General features: G+C 38.3%; 1 protein-coding gene across 1 annotated transcript in view; it reads right to left on the reverse strand.

The window, feature by feature from the left end:
* Positions 1 to 18,837, reverse strand: part of MPPED1 (metallophosphoesterase domain containing 1) — a gene marked incomplete at its 3' end in the record, with an annotated part of 44,363 nt that extends 25,526 nt beyond the window's left edge. Inside the window, exons 1-2 of the mRNA XM_009574239.1 lie at positions 18,571 to 18,837; positions 13,267 to 13,448 (exon numbers count right to left, since the gene is read on the reverse strand). Coding sequence (XP_009572534.1) covers positions 13,267 to 13,448; positions 18,571 to 18,722 — 334 coding nt within the window. The remainder of the gene's footprint in view (positions 1 to 13,266; positions 13,449 to 18,570) is intronic.
* Between the last annotated feature and the right edge of the window lie 1,541 nt (positions 18,838 to 20,378).

Raw genomic sequence — 20,378 nt, forward strand, 5'->3', positions numbered from 1 at the left:
CAGTGTGATCCAGATATGCACCAATGCTCACTCTAGTCCACACGCAGAAGTCAACACTGAATGCTAAACACCTCTTTGCACTGAAGGCATGGTCCTGCTAGGGACCAACACCACCTGACTGCAGCAGGACCACAGTCCAACATGGTGTGTCAGCACAATCCTGAGAAATGTTGAATGTTTCAAGTGCCTTTTGTAGCATTAAGATCCACCAAACATTAGCAGTATCTGATCAGTATTTACCTAAAAACTACCTTAAAGCAGCAACTCTCTCCTACTTCTGACCTACAACTTCTTACTTTTCCTTTTTATATGTTATTATTTGAATTATTCTGTATTTTCTTATTCCATTATGTCCTTCCAACACAAATACATGGTTTTCCATCCCTAGGCACAGACTACTGCACAATTTGGTCCTTGGCTAGGACCAAGACCTCCCCGAGAGCACATAGCCTAATATGTTGTATGGCTGTGTTTTGACATGTTTCCATAGCTTTAGAACAACCACTTTTCCATCTATTATTTTTTGTGCCACCAGCTCTTGATCAGAGATAATTCAAATGACTCCAGGTTGACAAGTTTATTCCCACACTTGCTTAGCGGGTGCTAATGACAAGCTGGGTAGAAAAGACATCAGGCACATTTCCTGTCCCTTCTTAAATAAAATGAGCTAAGAACGTTGAATTCCCACTTAAGCAGGTTTTCAGGGCTTCTCATAACAACTGCATTTGCTAAGAAAGATTCCTACCAAAGACAGCAGTGGCCACAACATACCCATTGCAGTGGGTTCCTTTTGCCTTCCACTTACAAACTCCATGAAAACAAGCCTTAGTAAAGGCACTGGCTAAAATTTTCATTTGCTAAGCTGTTTTCCTTTTTTCTTCTTCTTCTTCTTCTTTTCCAAAATAGCCATATGCTAAACATTAAGTTCCCTGACTGCTCATCCGTGTGGGCACCAATAGTACCACTAGAGCGACCTTGAGCGTATCAAGGGTGACTGACAGCCCTGAGATAACAGTGAGGGGGACGCGACCCTAGTGGTACCTCCTCAATCCTCCCAGTGAGGGGCTCACTGCTCAGGTGGGATTAATGCATCCCATAGTCAACATGATGCTGTGTGGCTGGTGCTGCAAGCAGGGCTCCAGCTTCTATAACCACAGGACCCTTTTTGAATAACAAGAACTGCTGGGCAGGGATGGCATTCCCCTGGCAAACTGGGGCAAAAGCATCTGTGCCAACAGGTTCATTAATACAGTGGAAAGACTTTTAAATTAGGTGTGTTGGGGAAGGGTTGTCATGCTGTGAAGAGAAGTGAAGGCATGGAAGCAGTGAGGAAGCAGTTGGGGGACAACAGGATGGTGAAGGCTCTTGCATTACCATTGTAAAAGCAGCCTCACTGAGGCTCCTCTCAGGTACCTGTATGCACACACACACACAGCATGGGGTACAATCAGGAGGAAGTCCATGCACAGTGGAGAGTTGTGACATCTCTGAGATTACAGAGACATGGTGGGATAGCTCACCTGACTGGAGTGCTGCAATGGATGGACACAGGCCTATCACCTGTCTGTCACAGGTCTGTCACCTCTGAAAAGTCAGGGGGATTGGAGAAGTTCCCAATGGCTGGAAAAGGGCAAATGTCCCACCCATCCTCAAGAAAGGCAAGAAGGGTAATCTGGGGAACTACAGGCCACCAAACCTCACACCAGGCCTGGGAAAATTATGGAACAAATCTCCCACAAAGTAATTTTCCAAGCACATGAAGGTCAGGAAAGTGACTGGGAACAGCCATCATTGATTTAACGTGGGAAAATCACACCTGACTAACGCAATTGCCTTCTATGAGGAGATGACTGGCTCTGGGGATAAGGGAGAGCACTGGATGTTGTTCACCTTGATTTTAGCCTTTGACACAATCTCCCATAGCATCCTTATAGCCAAATTGTTGAGATAAGGATGGATGATAACGTGGGTTGAGTATCGCCTGGAATACTGGACTCAAAGGGCTAGAATCAGTGGTACAAAGTCCATCTGCCAGTCAGTCACTAGAGGTATCCCTCTGCTAGTGACGTTGGGACCAATACTGCTTCCTTTCTTTACTAACAGCCTGGATGATCTGATGGAGTGCACTTTCAGCAAGTTTGCAGACAACACCAAATTAGGTGTAGCCCCCCACTCTGGAGGGCATGTCTGCTATTCAGAGGAACCTCCAAAGGCTGGAAAAATGGGCTGACAGGAACCTAATAAACTTCATCAAAAGCAAATGCAAAGTCCTGCACCTAGGATAAAGTAACTTCATTCAACAAGAGTCAGTGTGTCTTTGTGGCAAAGACAGCCAACCACATCCGGGCCTGTATTAGTAACAGTGAAACCAGCTGAACAAAGGGAGTGATCTTTCTCCTCTATCTAGCATTTGTGGTGTCCAGTTCTGGGTTCCTCAGTAAAAGAAAAACTACTGACAAACTGAAGCAAGAGGGCCACCAAGATGGCTGGGGAATGTGGCATACGGGGAGAGGCTGAGATAGAGTCTGTTCAGCCTAGAGAAGATGAAGGAAAGACCTTACTGCTGTCTGCAACTACCTGATCTCAGGATAAAGAGAAGCCAGAGCTAGGTTCTTCTCAGAGGTGCACACAGATACAACAAGAGGCAACGGACACATGTGGGAACATGGTATAAGGAAAGAATTTTACCATGAGGATGGTCAAAAAGTGGAATAGATGTCCAGAGCAGCTGTGAAATCTCCACCCTTGGAGATGTTCAAAATACAACTGGACAAGGTTCTGACTAGACCTGCTTTGAACAGGAAGTTGGGCTCAGTGACCTCCAGAGGCCCCCTCAATCCTGTGTGATTCTAGGTTTCTCTAAGTCTACACTGGAAAACAAAAAAGAATTTTAAACAGCCCACAAATGCTGAAAGAAATTAAAAACTCATTTCATGTTGTGATTCTAATAGAACAAATCTTTGGCAGACAAGCAATTCAACAGGACTAGAGAGTATGTTCCATTAACTTTGGTGTAAGTTTCTCTTACTATCCATTTAGCAGATGAGCAGGACTAAATACCCAACTGATAGCCAATGAACATTTGATGCTAGCATATGGCTTTGCTGGTGGACAGGTAGCAAACTTGGTAGTAATACAGAAGCTCTATCTATACAAAGATATTAAAGAAAATTTATGGCTGTCACAAGAATTCTGCACACATATCCAGGACAAAACTCATTCCCCAGTAAAATTAAGGAAGCAAGCATGTAACAAATAGATCTGCCCTTCAGGAGTGGCATGAAACACATGCAAGAACATATGCTATGGGACTCAAAGATGTATTTTCAAACCAAAAAAAAAGAAAAGTTATGAATTTGGGGGAAAGCTACATTTTTTTTCTGATCTCTTATTTTGACTAGCCAAAACAAGACAAGTGTTTTTGCCCAAAGACCAGGGATCCCCCGGTTTTTGGCATCTGAGAAGCTTCTGCTAAAATACCCCTATAACTTGGAAAAGTACTACAACTAGAATTGATTGTAAAAATTTTACCTAAACAGTTTTCTGTATTAAAATTATTAAAATACCACTTGGATGGAATGGGATATATTTGGAAATTCATGTAGTGATTCTGACATTACCAAGGAAACAAAATGAAGCAAAATGTCAGTTTAAAATATTTTGGGGTGAATACAAATTTCATTTCTAAGCAAAATTTCACATTTTTTTCTAAAACAAGGGATTTTTTTCCTCCCATAACGTCTAACTTGCAAGAAATTAGAATTATTTTCCTCCATAATCAACCTCTAGCCACTTCATCCTATTTGGATTTGGAAACAACAGAAATGTTTACCCATCAAAATTCTGTCAGAAACACACTGGCTCCAATTCAGTCCTGGGCTTCAGGGCTTTCTCTTTCAGGCCACATCCAACTTTTGCCTTCTGCCAATTTGCGATGGGGCTCCAAGCCACCATCCACTCCTTCAGCCTCTATCTTAACATGGGATGAGGGATTTTGCCCTTCCTTTTCCTTCTTCTCTGCTACATGGTTCTTCATCTTTCCTGCCTCATTTTTCCCTCTCCTTTACTTTTTGTAATCTCCCCCTGTATGCAGTGTCTCCCCCTGGAAACACATTATCTTGCACTTAATTTAGCAGTTTTAGCAAAGGGTACCTTTTTCTTACAGAAACAAAACTTGTAGAATTATGATGCTTTAGACTTCTGTATGCTTATCTCTCAATATCCCTCTGAAAATGCCCAACAGATTCAAAAGTCATTTACTATATTCAGCAGAGGAGTAAAAGCCTCAAAGATAATTATGTTCCCTTGAGTCTCCTGAAAGTAAGTGTCTAAGAAGACCAATGCCCAGCCTAAAGGAGAGGCTTCAAAGGAATGAGACACCTTAGGTCTCATCCTATGAGACACCTAAGAACCCACAGAAGGTCTACAAGACAAAATCCAAGACGTCAGGCAGCAGTGGTTCTGCTCCCAGAACAACTCATCACACAAAAAATTCTGCCCTAAATCTCCTAAATCAATGTAATTTATTATTCTTTGAGATTATTTTACTATCAAAAAGCCTGGGAGATCATATTTAGCTTATATGTAGCCAGACGGTATTATCATCTTACTAACTTCTTAACTACATACATGGAGTTTTTGTCAGTTATGGCAAGCCCTCCTCAGAAAGTTTCTCAGCCTTTGTTTGCTTAGTATAAGAATCGGACAGTAGTTCTGGTAATATAGTGTGTATAAGAATATATATATTGTTTAGCTAGTAACATCTTTGTTTATTCCTTTCACTACTGTAGATTACTAATTAAGAAAATCAACTGAATATCTAATTTTTTGCACGTTTATGCACCAATTACAAAATTATTACAGCAATTCTTAACTTCTAAACTACAGTAGGTCCTTTTTATGGCAAACATAATTTTTACACAATAACTTGAAATGCTGGGGAACCATTACTTGAACTACAAACTGCATAATGCAAAGCACTGAACAATGTGCCTTTGTTTGCTATTTCTCTGCATCTGAGTTTGTTCAAGGTAGAATTCTGTGTGCTTAAAGGTTCATCCTGTTCTATCAGCAAGCCTTCTCCACAAATTAGATAAACACTGCAAATAATTTAAAAGCAAATGCATGATGTTTATAGTCCAGGCTCCTCTTGTACTAAGAGGTTAGGCATCTTTATCAACCAGTGACCTCCTTTGCAGCTTACAATTGTTATCAACTTGCAACTTCACCAAGATAAATGCAAACTTGTACAAGCAGATGTGCTTTGCTTCTCTCCTGGTATTGTACTGAGCAGAATTTTTAGTATTCATTAAAGGCAGTGACAATCATATAAGTGCCCACTTAATGCTTTTCCCCTCTCATTTCAACCTTTTAGAATACAGCAGTGAGTGATACAGTAAAAAGACTGCATAACTGTCTCAGATTGCTTTTTAGCATCTCTTTGACAGTTCTGTGTTTAAACACTTAGGCTGATGTCTGGGAAATTCACATTAACATACTTTTTGTATGGTGTGTAATCTGGAATAACATTGTAAATGAACACTCCCTCCTAAGTCATCTGTAACCTGCTAGCTCTAGACATTCTTGCATTGTAAAAGCCAGTAATTATATCAAACACTAAAACAGCAAACACATACAATGCTGCTCACATTTGCAAAACAGTATTTCTTAAAATAAACAGATAAAGGCAAATCAAACTAAAAAATATCTGGTAATAGTCCATCTTAGGCTCTTTGATATACTGTGTTTTATACGCACCCACACACATGTGTAATAATTGGCCAAGATTACTCTGAAGGAAAAGTGGGTTCCTTTTACCCTGGTTTATTTAATTACCCCGTAATTATGCAGAACCAACCCAATGCATGCTGCAAACTAGGCCATTAGAGTAGCTGTAGTGAGTCAAGCCGAAAGATTATGTAGCTCTGTACCTTCTGTCCATTACTGGTCAGTAACAGGTGCCTAGAAAATAGGCTGCAAGGTTTGCCTAGGTGGAACTTTCCTTTGATATGTCCCCTTAGATTATGGCAATTGATGGTTTGAGAACCCCCAGCTACGTAAGCCACAGGGTCCATTTTCATAAATATTTTTTCTTTTTTACTTCCTGGAATAGTCTTAAATAATATACCTTTCTGAGGAGATGAAGTTCTACAACAGCTTTTTTGCCCTTTAGAATATTCTAGTTTTGGTTTACAACATGTATCTGGGGACAATGAAAGCAAAGGAGATAGAGAACTCTGTTAAGAAGTAACAATTAAAAAATACTTTAGACTTCCTACATGAATCTCTCTGCACACTGATACAGATTCCTATTCAGATCTTCAGATCTCACAAAGCTGCTTTCAGTATCTCCCAGTTGTCACCTTCTGAAAGGAAGACTACAAAAAGCTGTGTGTCATGTCACCATACGAGGTGCACAGCCCTAATAACAATGTTTAATGTTTGTGTATAGTGCTTTGCAATAGGTGTTCAAAGTGCTGTACTGAGAATAATTAATCCACCAACACATTGATATGGATGAATCAAGCATCATTTTCACAATTTTGCAAGGGGGAACAATACAGAGGCTGTCAAACCTGAAGAGGACTAACTAGAATTCGGTTGCCTGCCTTCCTCAGGCTCTTTCAAGTATCTCCACCAGAGACAATGACAGTTCACAGAATCATATTCCAGATCTTCCAGTTGCCCGGTTGCTCTCTGCAATTCTGGGCCATGCTGCCTTCCTAAAGCTACACTTGACTGCTAGGAATAAGACTGGGTATTTGTACTCACGTGCTGATTTTAGGGGTCAAGGATCTCAATATTTATGAAAATCACAGGACGTTTTTAGGTGAGTCATCCCAGAGACTCAGAATCTTGAAGTTTGGCTACTTTCCACTCCATCAGTGGAAAGAAGAAACCTCAGTATTAGTACAAAGTGCAAGAAATGCCCCAAAAGCATACATGTGTTTGGAAGGAGAGAATGAAGGAAAAATCCTTTAGCACTCACCGCTCCTACAGCTTCTACAGCTTCTCACCACTAGCATGGAAGGAATACCTGGAAAACAGTTGTTCTGGGTCATCTTCCCAATACAGGGATGTAGCTTAAATATTCCCTGAGACTCCCAGCAGCCAGTTTAACATTCAGATGTCTTCAGGACATACTAACTCCCCAGAACTGGAGAAATACTGGAAGAGTGTGTTGCAGTGCACTTTTCTGTGCTGTACTGTCTAAGCCTTAGATATAAAAATGGATCTGTGCCATCACACATTTAAGAAATGGAATAAAAACCAACACTTTTTTTAGTATGCCCAGTCTTTTAAAAATGACATCTGCTCTAAATCCCTATACAGCTCAATGTTTTTCACTGCATTTCCAAAGCCATTCTTTTGTAAATAGTTAATTAGTGCTTAAATACTTCTTTCAAGGGGTTTCTACATTAACATAAAAATAGTGTAATTACCGATGGTCAAAATGGCATGACTACAATTTATAAATTCTAATTTCTTTTGCTGCTCTGAAGCTGATTTTCTTTCTTCTTCAACACAATTTTAATCTGTTTTAAATGTGAGCCTTATTGAACCCAAAAATATAAAATACCTGTTAAGAGAGGAAGAAAAATAACTACCATCATTTTGCAAGATTGAACAGTAAAGCAAAAGTAAAGCTAAGCCTAGTGTTTCAGGCTTTTCTGAAGATCTTTTATTTTTTATCAAGAACTTAAAAGTAAGGATGATTTTTATTGACCAAAATTAGCTGATTTTGTTCTACAATCTAATACTAGAAACAGGTAATTCTAGTAGTGCTAGTTACTATAGCTGGGAAAGCACCTTCACCCTAAAATACTTTTTAGTCCGAAATAAAAACATTATTCTTTGAGCTGAATCTGCCCAGGTCAATTCCTGAAGTGCATGTCAAACAATTTAATCCTTTTTTTTTGTGTGTGTAAATATGCAAGTAAGATTAACATTTTCAGGAAAATACTCTGAAGAGCTAATTGTTGTTTTCCACTACAATGCAAAGCCACCTTCTATTTTTTTCTTTCAAACTTAGCGTGAACTTCAATTTCAAATAGGAAGACTGTCTTTGACATTGGAAAATCTCAAGCAAACATACTGAAACAATGGGTATTACAAAATCTGTTAGTTAAAGTAATCGTTCCAATCCATGCACAGAAGAGAATTCTCAGAGAGAATATGGAAGTATGTGTGGCAGCTTATATCACAGATCAGCTATTTAGTTAAATTTCCAGGAAAGTAACCCACAAGCTCAAAGTGACAGTGGGTCCTGGAGCATACACAATTTGGAAATGATATTACAGACTTGAGCAAGGGGAATTACAAGAGCAACTGAGCCAAGCAGGCAATTTCCAGTGCCAACAATATAGGAGATAAAAAATAGAGATGGTTTTGGAGTCATTATTTGATGAGTGCACTAAAGCAGGACATGTGTCTTTGTATTTGTTCTACAACACATTTGATTTATATGCAGGTAGGGAATAAATAACAAAAACAAAAATAATGAAAAAGTTGAGGACAAGGATAGCTACAGTGCATAGTTAGCTTGACATATCTTATGATATGTTCTACCTTATCTAGCCTTGATTACACAGAATCATAGAATGGTTTGAGTTGAAAAGGATCTTTAAAGATCATCTAGTCCAACCTTCCTGCCATGGGCAGGGGTATTTTTCACTAGAGCAGGTTGCTCAGAGCCCCGTCCAACCTCACTCTGCACATTTTCAATGATGGGACATCCACAGCCTCTCTGGGCAACCTGTTCTGTGTCTCACCACCCTCATTGTAAAAAATTATTTCCTTATATTCAATCTAAATCTACCATCTTTCAGTTTAAAACTGCTGCCTCTTGTCCTGTCACTACAGGCCCTGGTAAAAAGTCTTTCTTCATCTTTCTTATAAGCCCCCTTTATATATTGAAAGGCCGCAATAAGATCTCCCCAGAACCTCCTCTTCTCCAGGCTGAACGACCACAACTTTCTCAGCCTTTCTTCACAGGAGAGGTGTTCCATCCCTCTGATCGTTTTCGTGGCCCTCCTCTGGACCTGCTCTCACAGGTCCATGTATTTAGAAACAATTCCCCTGAATTATTTCCGGCTGTTTAAAGTGATGTCATTAAAATCTCCTGGACATACTGGAAAATTAGCATATGTTCAAAGCTGTCATATCATGCATCCTTATAATGTCATTAGAAAGTTTCACTGGCCTCATGGCCTTCCATTTGGCCCTACCATAATACGTATTTTGTACTTCATTTTCTCTGCTTTTACAAAATTGGGTTTTCAAATCTGGAAGAAAAATACAGTCAGAGAAGAAACTAGGTAAAAAAAGGAAAAGATGAAATATAAAAACAGAAGAAAGGTCGGTTCGGGAAAAGAAGGGAGGGAAATTATCAGGTTGGCAGCATTGGCAAGCTTTGTAAACGGATTATTCATTGCTTTTTCCCTTCTTTTTCTAAACTACCCTGAACAAGGGTAGCAAAATAGAAATCTGACTTGCAAAAGTACATCATGATACTGCATGACTGGGCAATAAGAAGACAGATGAAACTGAATATAAATTTATGCAGAATAATTCAAATGCTGGAAAAAATATACCAACTATAGATACACACTGATGGGTTTTGAACTAGATATTACCATTCAGGAACAAGTTCATAGAGTTGTAATAGGCAATTTTATGAAAATGCCATCTCATTGTTCAGTCACAGTCAAAAATAAAAACAGAATAATCCACAACACTAGAAAGGAAAAGAAACAAACTAGGAAATTTCATTATGCCAGGGGATAAATCTGTGATGTTCTCAGACCCTGTGCAGTTCTGGTCTCACCATTTTTAAAAGGATATAGAACAAAGAGGTACATAGATGATCAAAGGCATTTAAGGACTTCTAAAGAGTCTTCAGCCTGAAAAATACCTTAAGAGCAGATATGGGAAGAGCAAAAAAAGAAAGAAGAATGAAATTGTTCACTTGCTTCTTCCAGTATTAGGAAATACTAAATGAAACTAGTAGGTGACAGGTTCAAAATAAGCAAAGTTCGTCACACAATCCATATCACATTGTGGAACTCCGATGCAAGATTGTGTCGGCGCTCAAAATTTGCATAAATCCAAAAGGCAATTAAAAAACTCAGAGAAGAAAAATCTATATATTAAATACAAAGTAATGCTGTGGCTCAAGACGTCCTTGGACTGCCTACCAAAGAAAGCTGAGAAATTATGCACATGCATTTAATCTCCTCCATAGAGTTAGGCATCAACCTAGCCCTAGTAAAACCTCAAATCCCTCCCTGGGAAGGAGGGAGTGGGCTTTGAGAAAAAGAAAAGTGAAAGAAAACTACTAAAAGAACGAAGTGAAATGAAATGGAGTGGAGGGCTTTAGGGGTCAGAGGATAGAAAGTATAAAACTAGGTGACTAAGGGGCAGACAAAGCAGAGCACCTTGGCTGCTAGCCACGGTCAAAGACAATACTGGGCTAGACAGACATACTATTTGAGCTGGTACAGGCCTTCCTGTATACCCACATACAGTTAGCCTAAAAAAGAGAGAACATATTTTAGGGTATGATTCAGCAAGCCAACGTGCCTCTATTAGCACAACACTTGAGCATGTGCTCAATATAACCATAAGGTCCATGGAAGTTAATGATGTTAATGTAAAATATACTTTGCATCAGACAGGCACAGAAATTTTATGCAGAACAGAAAGATAAAATCTGAACTTGCTGAAGGGCCTCTTGAAGAGATGAAATAGGCCAACAGGCCAGAGTGGCACAGACTCAAGAGGGTATGATGGAACAGAAAGCTAAAAAAGGTAGGAATCAATGCTACACATAAAGATGTGGTGCAAAAACAGGAGTAGGATATGTATCTAGTGCCTAAGAGGAAGCTGAGATCAAGGGAAGGTGTAACAAACAAATATTCTAGTGTTTATTCCAAGGCATAAACAAAGTTATAGTCTAATAATGGCAGAATAGATTTGACACAGAACAAAATAACTAAGTGGGAAGGTGAGCCCTGTGCTATGGGATGAAGGAATGGACAGGGAAATTTGGTGGCAGCAGGTAAGAATGACAGTGGAGGTAAAAGTCCGTGCCAGAGTCATTCAATTACTTTCTCTAGAAACTAGTAAAATGTTAAGACAAGGAAGAAGGAGAAGGTTGGGTAGGCTGTGGGAGTTGCAAAATCATGGCAGGTACTGGAAGCAGCTATCTAGAAAAATCAAAACTGTTGAAGACTAGTGCCTTTCACAACAAAATGGACAACCAGCAAAAACTTCTGAAATTTCTTCTTCTCAAAGAGAACACTTAAGCATTCTACCATTTACTATAGATTTTGCAAACACTCAGGGTATTCAAGAGTTGATAAATTGTTCATTTAAAACAAAAAAAAATCTTTCAAAATAAGCTGAAGTTTCCATTTTGAAATCTCATTGACTGTAATTTAAAGTTCACAACTTTGAACAGGAACAAAACTTTAAATGATAGCTGAATGAAACCCATGTATTGACCCCAAATTATTTTTCTATTGGATTTTCCAGAATTAATTAAAAAATTAAGTTAAATTTAGCATTTTTTCAAATTGCCAAGAAACTGAAAAAAATCTTTAATTTGCTAAATCTGCATATCTCAAAGATGCTCTTGCAAAAATATAACTCAAAGCACAAAGATGACCTTTTCCCAAACCACACACTACCATGAAATTGGAAGCATGCCTGAAAAGTCAGAAAATTAAGCCTTCTTTTGGAATAAAAATGATGAAAAGACCATCACAGAAATGCCTTGGGAAATCTCCCTACCATACTGAGAGAATTTCAGCTTAAGGACTTCTTCAGAACACTGTACAGCTGTGACCAGCAGGGAGGCAGATGGAGAACTAGGGAGACAAAAACTGTGCAGCAAGTAATGGGTGTAGCCCCCATCCTTGCTCAATAGCAATATCCCAAAGCACTTTTCTTCCCACACTAGCAGATAAATAAAATGGATATTATTTAGAAGGGATAACCATATGGTTTGTATAATCTTTATATGCTATTTTCAGTACATTATTATAATACATGGTAGAGACCTACAAAACAGGATTAAAATTTGCTTTGTTTTACAGCCAACCTGTTCCATTTGGGTACAGAGACAGATGTGAGGGCAGTATAACAGAGTATGTAACTTCCACATGCTGTCCCTACCTTAATACTCATAAAACAATGCAGTTGTTCCATGTGGGTTATATTACTGGGTTCCCAAGCTCAAATAAATATTTATCACCCTTGCTGATAATTATTTGCTAGTAAATATTTGTTTAAATTGTGAAGTCCTGGCTTCTTTTAATATTCTATTCCAGCCTACATGCATCTGTCTGCTTTGTGCCTTTCCAGTGTGGAATGCTGTAATATGTAGCACAAAAGACAGGAAAAATGCAAAAATATCAACTACAGGAAAGAAAATAAACCTAAAAACTGAAATCCATTACCCTTAAACTGTGTCCTTTCTCTCTCCAACTCCTTCATTTCCTCTCACCCTTTCTTTGATAATGAAGTATCAGAATCCAGAATCCATTTTTATTCTAAATTAAGGTATCCACACTGCTGCAGGAACAATACCGATCAGGGTTTTTGTCTGGATACAGTGTATGCTTTCCAATTTTCACTGTCATTTTTTTTAGCATCTACAAAACATTGCAGAAGCACATGTAAATCACCACTCTCTTGCCCAGTGGAACAGAATTTCAGTTACCAATGCCAACAGTTGCCTACAGAAGGCATCTACATCTGGTCTGCTACTTCCAAGACAGCAACCACAGGCACACGTTTTGCTTTGTTTGGAATTCATCACTGTGGTGCAGCTGAGCCTCAGATAAAAAAACTATGAGCCTCCGGGGTTAAACAGACAAATGTTTTCAGTCACAACAACTTTTTCTGCGGGGAAGCAAAGCCATAACAATGTATGTAAGAGGTTTTATGTAAATCATTAAAGGCCTACTGCCTTAAATTGTTGCTAACACCAAGAAGTTGCTTAATGTACACTTGAGAGTGTGAAGGCAGAACAGATGAATAGTCTCACAAATCTTATTTGCTCAGTTGGAAAAATGCAAAAATATTTGTAAAAAAAAAAAAAAAGAAAAAAAATCTGATTCCTGCTCATTGCCATTCAAATTTAAAAGTCAAATTAATATTCATCATTTCTGAGTGCATGATGGTTTTTACTGGGAGGCAGAAGGGGCAGATACAATTAGTAAACAAATTTACTTTCAAATCCACACAGAATTCAATACCTACCTAGCCACTCATTGAATTTTTTTACTTCACTAGGAAGTCCCAGCTCAGTAAAATCACCAGCATGTATTAACACATCTCCATATGGCATTTGGATGGGATCAGTTCTTGAGTGAGTATCAGAAATACAGACAAATCGTGTATATCCTGGAGGTTTGGGAGCATCGTGGGGCACCGGATCAACCCTGTAGGAAATGCATCATAACAAGGTTATAAAGTACTTATGTACTTCTTAGTGTCTACTTTGCAATTCTAATACTATTTTTTACCTTTACAAAAGATTACACAGGCTTGTAGATCTGTCTAATGGAAGAGATTTATTAAAACAAAACTAACACTAATGGGAGGTGTAAAAATTCTTGATGTTCACATCACAACATTTTCAGTATTTGTTGGGTAGATGGATTAATTTAAAAAGATTAAGGAAAAGAGATTGAACTATGGCAGTAACTCTGAAACAAACACTTACAAATAAACCAAAGGCATTGCCAGTTTCAAAGGAACAGTACTATCCCGTTTCATTGTTTAAATATGACTACATAGTACACAGGGGAAAGATTCATTTTAGATACATAAATACATTTAAATGCATTTTTTCTAATTATAACTTTTTTCTGCAAGTTATATAATTCCAGCAAATTTAATTAACACATTTTGGAGATATGTTTCAGTGTGTTAATGCAAAGCAAGATAAGAACTCTCCTGACAACACAGCTGTAAATGTACGTTCAAGCCTGACTATTGTCAGGACAAATGTGGCAACTTTCTGGGCTTAATTATACTAAATGAAATCAGATGCTGTGAGGGGTGAGGCTGCATTGTTCAGAGCCCAATCTCGATATTCAAAACCGAGGAAACGAAAAGATCTGACCCAGTTTGATGAGACTTACTTATGATTTAGAACAGAAAAGCAGGGAACACCTCTCTGCTATATGAGAAATACTTATTTTCAACTCAATCTTTTTACGCTCAATCCGTATTTTGTTAGAATATATAGAAGCAAATGTATCTATATGCAGCTATACCATATCTGCTATTCCAGTTTAGGGAATTCTGGTGGAGTAAAATCAAAAAGCTAGAGATGCAAGAGCTACATTTATGTCACTAGAAGCCAGAGAGATATACAGAATTGTTACGAATTATTTTACTTTTACAACACTTATTTTGAAAGGACAAATAAAATTAGTTTTGTTCACTGTTGCAGTATGTAATACATATTCCTAACCCTTGCTGGTTGTGCTTCAATTCAGCAGCTTACTTTTATATAAATAAACTCAGGAAAAAAGTTAAGAGATCTTTGCTATTAATACTACTACCCCTGTTTACTGGGTAAATTTTCAGAAGGCATTTTATTGCTTGAAAGATATATGATAATAATCTTTAATCACGCAATCTTGTCTCTAAGTCGAAGAATTCAGTGAAATTTATAGGTGGGTAAACTGAGGTGTTTTTGACAACTTAACAAGATTAGTGAGAGAGTGAGGAATAAATCTAAAACATTCGTATCTTGTTAAATATAGAGAAAGTTCTTAGCATTTTCTACAATATAACTACAAAACCAGAATATGAACAAATTATTTTGTACCCATCTTTCCTATACCTTTTTAGGAAGAAGAAATGTTGAGGTTTTTACAGCAGTACTGGAGAAACAGCCTTTTAGCACAAGTACCTTGTAGTCGTCTTTCTGAAGTTCCAGTTTTTGAGCAGAAAGTAACCAAAAATGAGGTAAGAAGTAAAATCAGCTGTGATCAAACCATATCTAATGAATACCCAACAGTATGTACGTGCTAGTGGGATATGTAAGCAAGCATGTACTGGAAATTGTAAAACTTGGCTGACAAAGAGTGGAACGTTTGGACCCTGAGAGAGAGCAGCTGCAAACACTCTGTGTAGGGCTGATGGAGGGTGTATGTTGGGGGAGGACCACAGGCACATGTAGAAGGGCAGATGAAAAAAAAAGAGTTAGATGCAGGGGGAGTTAGGCATAGGAGGTCACAACCTCAAACAGTGCAGCTGCATGACGGCCATCGCATGTTAAAAATGCCTCTGTCTTGGAGGGAAGAGAGCTGCCATAGAGTGAGCTCCATGGGTGGTGAGTAGAGGTAGCAGGGGTGCAAAGGAATATGGATGGCGAATGGTGGATTTTAGACTAGCGAGTGAGGCTTGTCATAAGGTGCGAGCTGTGTGAAGGGCAATGCATTCAGTTCACGGAGTTCTTCTTCAAAATGAACTGGGATGGCTGGATAAAAATGGGGGGAGGTGACCATGGCTATTGTTGCAGCCGTTCAAGCTAAAAAGATTAAACATCAGTTCAGTAAACAAATTTCTGATTATTGTTCTCCCTGCCCAGCACTTCCCGAAGTGAGTTACAAGTCAACCCAACACATATGCATACTACCCTGGCACAACATAAGGATACGGACTGGTCTAAAATACCACTTTTTGACTTTTCATGGTAGGGTAGCCTTTAAAGCAGGTGCTTCCTCTCCTTCAGAAATCTTTTTAAAGCTCAGCACAGCAGTAAGTTGGGTATTGGGGAGTAGCATGCATTTCACATGTTGCTCCTCTGAAGCCTTACCTTGGCAACCCATGCAGCACATAATACACGTGCTTTTTCTTATAGTTTGGATGGGGACGGGGAAGACGTGAACAGCATTCTCCTGGTTGCTGAGGTATGCATAACTTTTAAATGCTGTGCAATGGGCCAGAGAATTTTCATGGGAAAAAGGCATCAATACAAAAAAACAAATAAATGAGATGCAGATTTTCACATTGAAGTGATATGCACACACTGAGGCCGGATATAGGTAAAAACATATGTCAAGTTTCACAAATGCATCGAAGTTGTATTACTGGAAATAATTTCTGAAGGCTCAATCTCCATATTCTTGTGTAACGCATTCCCACAGCAGCTGTCACACCAACACCCAATGCACTGCTTGCAGCATGAGCAGAGGAATAAAGATCTGCTGATTATTTTTGTGCGAATGCTATTGTTTTTCTTTAAAGCAGTATGAAAACTTGCAGAGAAATTGAAAAGCAAAGTTAAAAAATCTCAGAGCAAAAACACTGCCAGAGGTTCATTTATACTCTAGATTTCAGTGGTTTCACAAAGGAGCAAGACAGGAACTGCCCAGAAACGACTGATGGACTTGAAAACACTATCAGAATTTACCACCCTTCTTGTCAGTGGCAACCCAGACATCTCACAAGCACAAGACTAAGACGGGGCTAGGAAGGGCTGTCAGCATGTTACGGGTGCTAAAATGCAAAACAAGAAATATAAAACTGCATGGAGGGCCAAGGAAGAGCTGCAAGATTGAATCCAGAAGAAAAGAAGCACAAAACCCCTCCTGTGGTTAAAGTAGTTTACTGCGAGTTCAGATGTTAACAGGTCTGTGTGAAATCTGTTTATGATTGCCTGCAACATGACTAATCTAGGTATTTTGAACTATACATAAAGACAAGGCAAAGCCCTCACCTCCCTGAAGTTACCGACAAAACTTGCATGGACTAAAGCAGGGCTGAGATTCATGTGAATAAAAGGTGCTTTTGTTACACTTTTTATGTCTACTTTTCCCTTCTTTTTTATTATTCTATTCACTGGTAGGAGGCAAAAGAAATCCTGCTGGTATTCAGAAACATTATTTACAATTTCTGTACCAAGAGAAAGACTAGGTCAGATTGTGGTAAATGTTTCAGTTGATTTAGCCTGTTCTTCTATTTGCACAAGCTTTTTCAATAGTAGATTGCTAAACCGTTCTGAGGAACCATTTTCTAAGGATAGCTTATTTCCAACTACTTGTTTAGGTGCTGAACTTCTATCATGCAGTTGATTGTCTAAGCCCTCCAATAATATGATTTGTTACTGGTTAGAAGTTTAAATAGCATATTGTTGAGTACCAAGTGGATACTAATAAATAACTTACTTTCAGCCCACTAAAAAACATGCCGCTTTTAAGACCAGTGAACAAATTCATGAGTGCCCAGGAACTGTCTGAATATTCACAAAGAATGGCTAAGCCTCAACAAATAAAGCAACCTGCATTTGGCATTTTCATTTCTAAAAGTATTTCTGAACCCACATTTGTTTGCTTGTACTTTTGCTACCATTTGCCAGCTCTATAAACAAAAGATGTTTCCCAGTGCTAACACTCAACTCATTTTACTGTTTGCATTTCAACAGTAACTAAAAACCCCCAACACAGACCACAAGCTAATACACTGCCCCCAAAAACTGAGTGTTTGATCACCACCCTGGTATATTTGTTAGTCTTCAGATTTTTTAAATGTAATATCTAATTTATGCCAAAGAATGTACCTAAGCATTCACTAAATAGACATATAGCATTCAACCAGTCATAATTGCTGAATTTTTTAACTGCAGAAATCATGGCCTATGTTTGTAAATTACAGATCATATTAAATACCAAAAATGTGAATGAGGTGATTATTTATTCAGTCTTCCTAAAGGAAAAAAAGTTTCCTTTAAGAAAATGAAAACCAGCCTTCTGATCTAAAGATAAGGCTGCTTCTCTCTTTAATAAACACAATAAAATGGTGCAGACATTTTTATTCCCTATAAAAATATTTTACAGTAGAATTTTATACTTAATTTATTTGTAATAGCTTTACTGTTTTGCTCTTCCTTCTGGCTTTAAACTTTATGGCAGGTTTCATTTTGTAATTATAATTCTCCACTTTACATTACAAGTAAATCATTTAGAACAGTTAATTTTACTGATATTGTCATTATATAAGAAGTCAGAAACAAACACATTATTTTAATTACTCTTTAAGCACTTGGCATCTTTGGCACATCAGTATGAAAGTAAGTTTTCGGATGGGTGCCCACACTATTTTATTTATTGATGTGACTTTTCCCTTGTTTGTAGCTGTAATATAACTAACCAAACAGTATGTGTTGTACAGATACAGGCTTGGTATTTTCAACAGCTATTTACATTAATAATCAAGTGCACAATGCAAATGAACATTATTAAGATTGCAGAAAGTATCATCCTTGTAGCACTCTTACTTTATTATCACTGCTTGTTGTTTATTTCTCTTTTTAATACGCAAGTATGATGTATTAAAGTTACGCTAGTGATCTTTCTCCCATCCTTTAACAAAGTACTTATACTTTCCAAATGGACTGATTTTGTATCATTATAGTAATTATTATTAGAAAGGCAGCAAAACAGTGTTCTTTGAATTCTTTTTGACTGGTCCATCAAATACCACATTGACAAGCCAATAACAATTCAGAAGGCTGTGCTAGAGCAATAACAAAACTATAATACTTACATTTGCACATGTGGGGGCTGAAAACGTCCCTGGTTAATGTTGTAGAACGTGAAAGCCTGTGTGGGGTTGGAGCTGTACTCATCCACTTCAATTATGAGTCTACTGTGCTGATGCCTTCTAGCTGCCATAATGTGCGACTGGGCGAAAGCCATGCTTGCACTGTGTAGTTCGGCTTTTTCAGGCGATCATATCTGCTATCTTCCTACATCGATGGAAGAAGACCATGACATCTCCTTACCTAATCAGCACACTCCCCTTCGAAAAACCTAAAAGCAGATTGAAGAGATGGAGCATAACTGTTTGACAGTTAACCTGTTTGGAATTTGCTTTATTTAATATGAGATGAAGATGAAGGGGGGATATGCAGGGACGAAGACACACAGCTCAAAGAACTCATCACAAACCTTTCCAACTCAGCAATTTTATGAACGTACTTTAGTTGGGGGTGGGAAGCAGGGAGTGGAAGTAAACTTGCTAAAGAACACAGGGGCAACTTTCTCAAGTATTTCAGACATTTAATACAAATCTAAAAGACAAGGCAGTCATTCTTCAGAATGGTGCGACAAATAATAATGTTTCTTCAACATAATCATTTACTTTCCTTTCTTTTTTTATGGCACGGCTGAATGTTTATTCCCCTGACACAGATATGAAGGGCTCCCCCCTTCAAACACATTCTCTTCTCAGTCAGCACTAGCCCAACATTCTGGATTCACTGGAAAAGAAAGTGATTCAAAGGCTAACACACAGTTAAATGTTATTAAATATTAAAAAAAGTAAAATCCAAACAGGTTTTATGTTTGGGAATAAATTTTTCCCTGAAGGTTATGCAAGTCTAGAATAGCTGCACTGAAAATGGGTAGAAGAACAGCAAAGTGAAACCAACTGGAATGCAAAGAGTATCCCCTAGAAACAGCAGAAAGTAATTTAAATGTGAATTTTACTTTTATTTCCCAGTTTTAATAAAAAATGGATTATAAGCTATAAAGGTGGGTATTTTTACAGTATAATTCTGCATCCTTTTCAAATGTTGTCTGTCTTAAGTATTTACTTTCATGCAAGCGAGGGCTCTTTTCTTCTAAGGAATATACGTAATCTGCTTCAGAAGATGTATTTCATGGTAAGCCATGCTAGAATGCAGCAATTCACTTACTATGTGCAGATTCTGGAAAGCAGGACTACAAGTATTTTAAGTGACCTTGCTGATGTGCCTTACTTCCATTCTGAAGGGACCACTGCCAAGAGTGATGGATGAGGGAGGTCTTCACAGTCACTCAAATTTTTAAAGCTATTTACAGGTACTTTGGTCCAATTCAATTCTAGTGGCAGTCAAGCACTTAAGCATCTTTAAAAATCTGGGCTTCAGTCCTTTGCTTAACTACTACAGATGTTAAGTACTCCAAGAAGTGGTGGTGTATTTTTGTTTTGGGAAATCTTGTCCTTAGGAAACTGAAATGAGAGATTCAGCTCAGTTTTGTTACTTACTGAATGGCTGTAAAATGATGACAACTTGCTGTCACTAACAACCCGCAGGAAAACAGTCTGAGAATGAAAGAGCAGATTCCTTCATGCCCCTAGAATTGAGTGGTAAGGAAGTGGCAAAATAACAACGAAGACAATTTTGGATTTTAAACACTTTCAGATGCCACGTTCAGGCTACGAAACAAGCAGCAGCACAAAGGAATATGCCAGAGCAGGGGGAGGGAAGGGAGACACTATCCTTCTAAGAATAATCAAGTACAAATTGCTGCATTTAGGAAATAAGAAATTATGATGGCAGATGTGAAGAACCTTCCCTGAGGAGCTTC

The sequence above is a fragment of the Fulmarus glacialis genome, unplaced genomic scaffold, assembly GCF_000690835.1.
Source record: "Fulmarus glacialis isolate BGI_N327 unplaced genomic scaffold, ASM69083v1 scaffold9693, whole genome shotgun sequence".
In the NCBI taxonomy this organism is placed as follows: Eukaryota; Metazoa; Chordata; class Aves; order Procellariiformes; family Procellariidae; genus Fulmarus; species Fulmarus glacialis.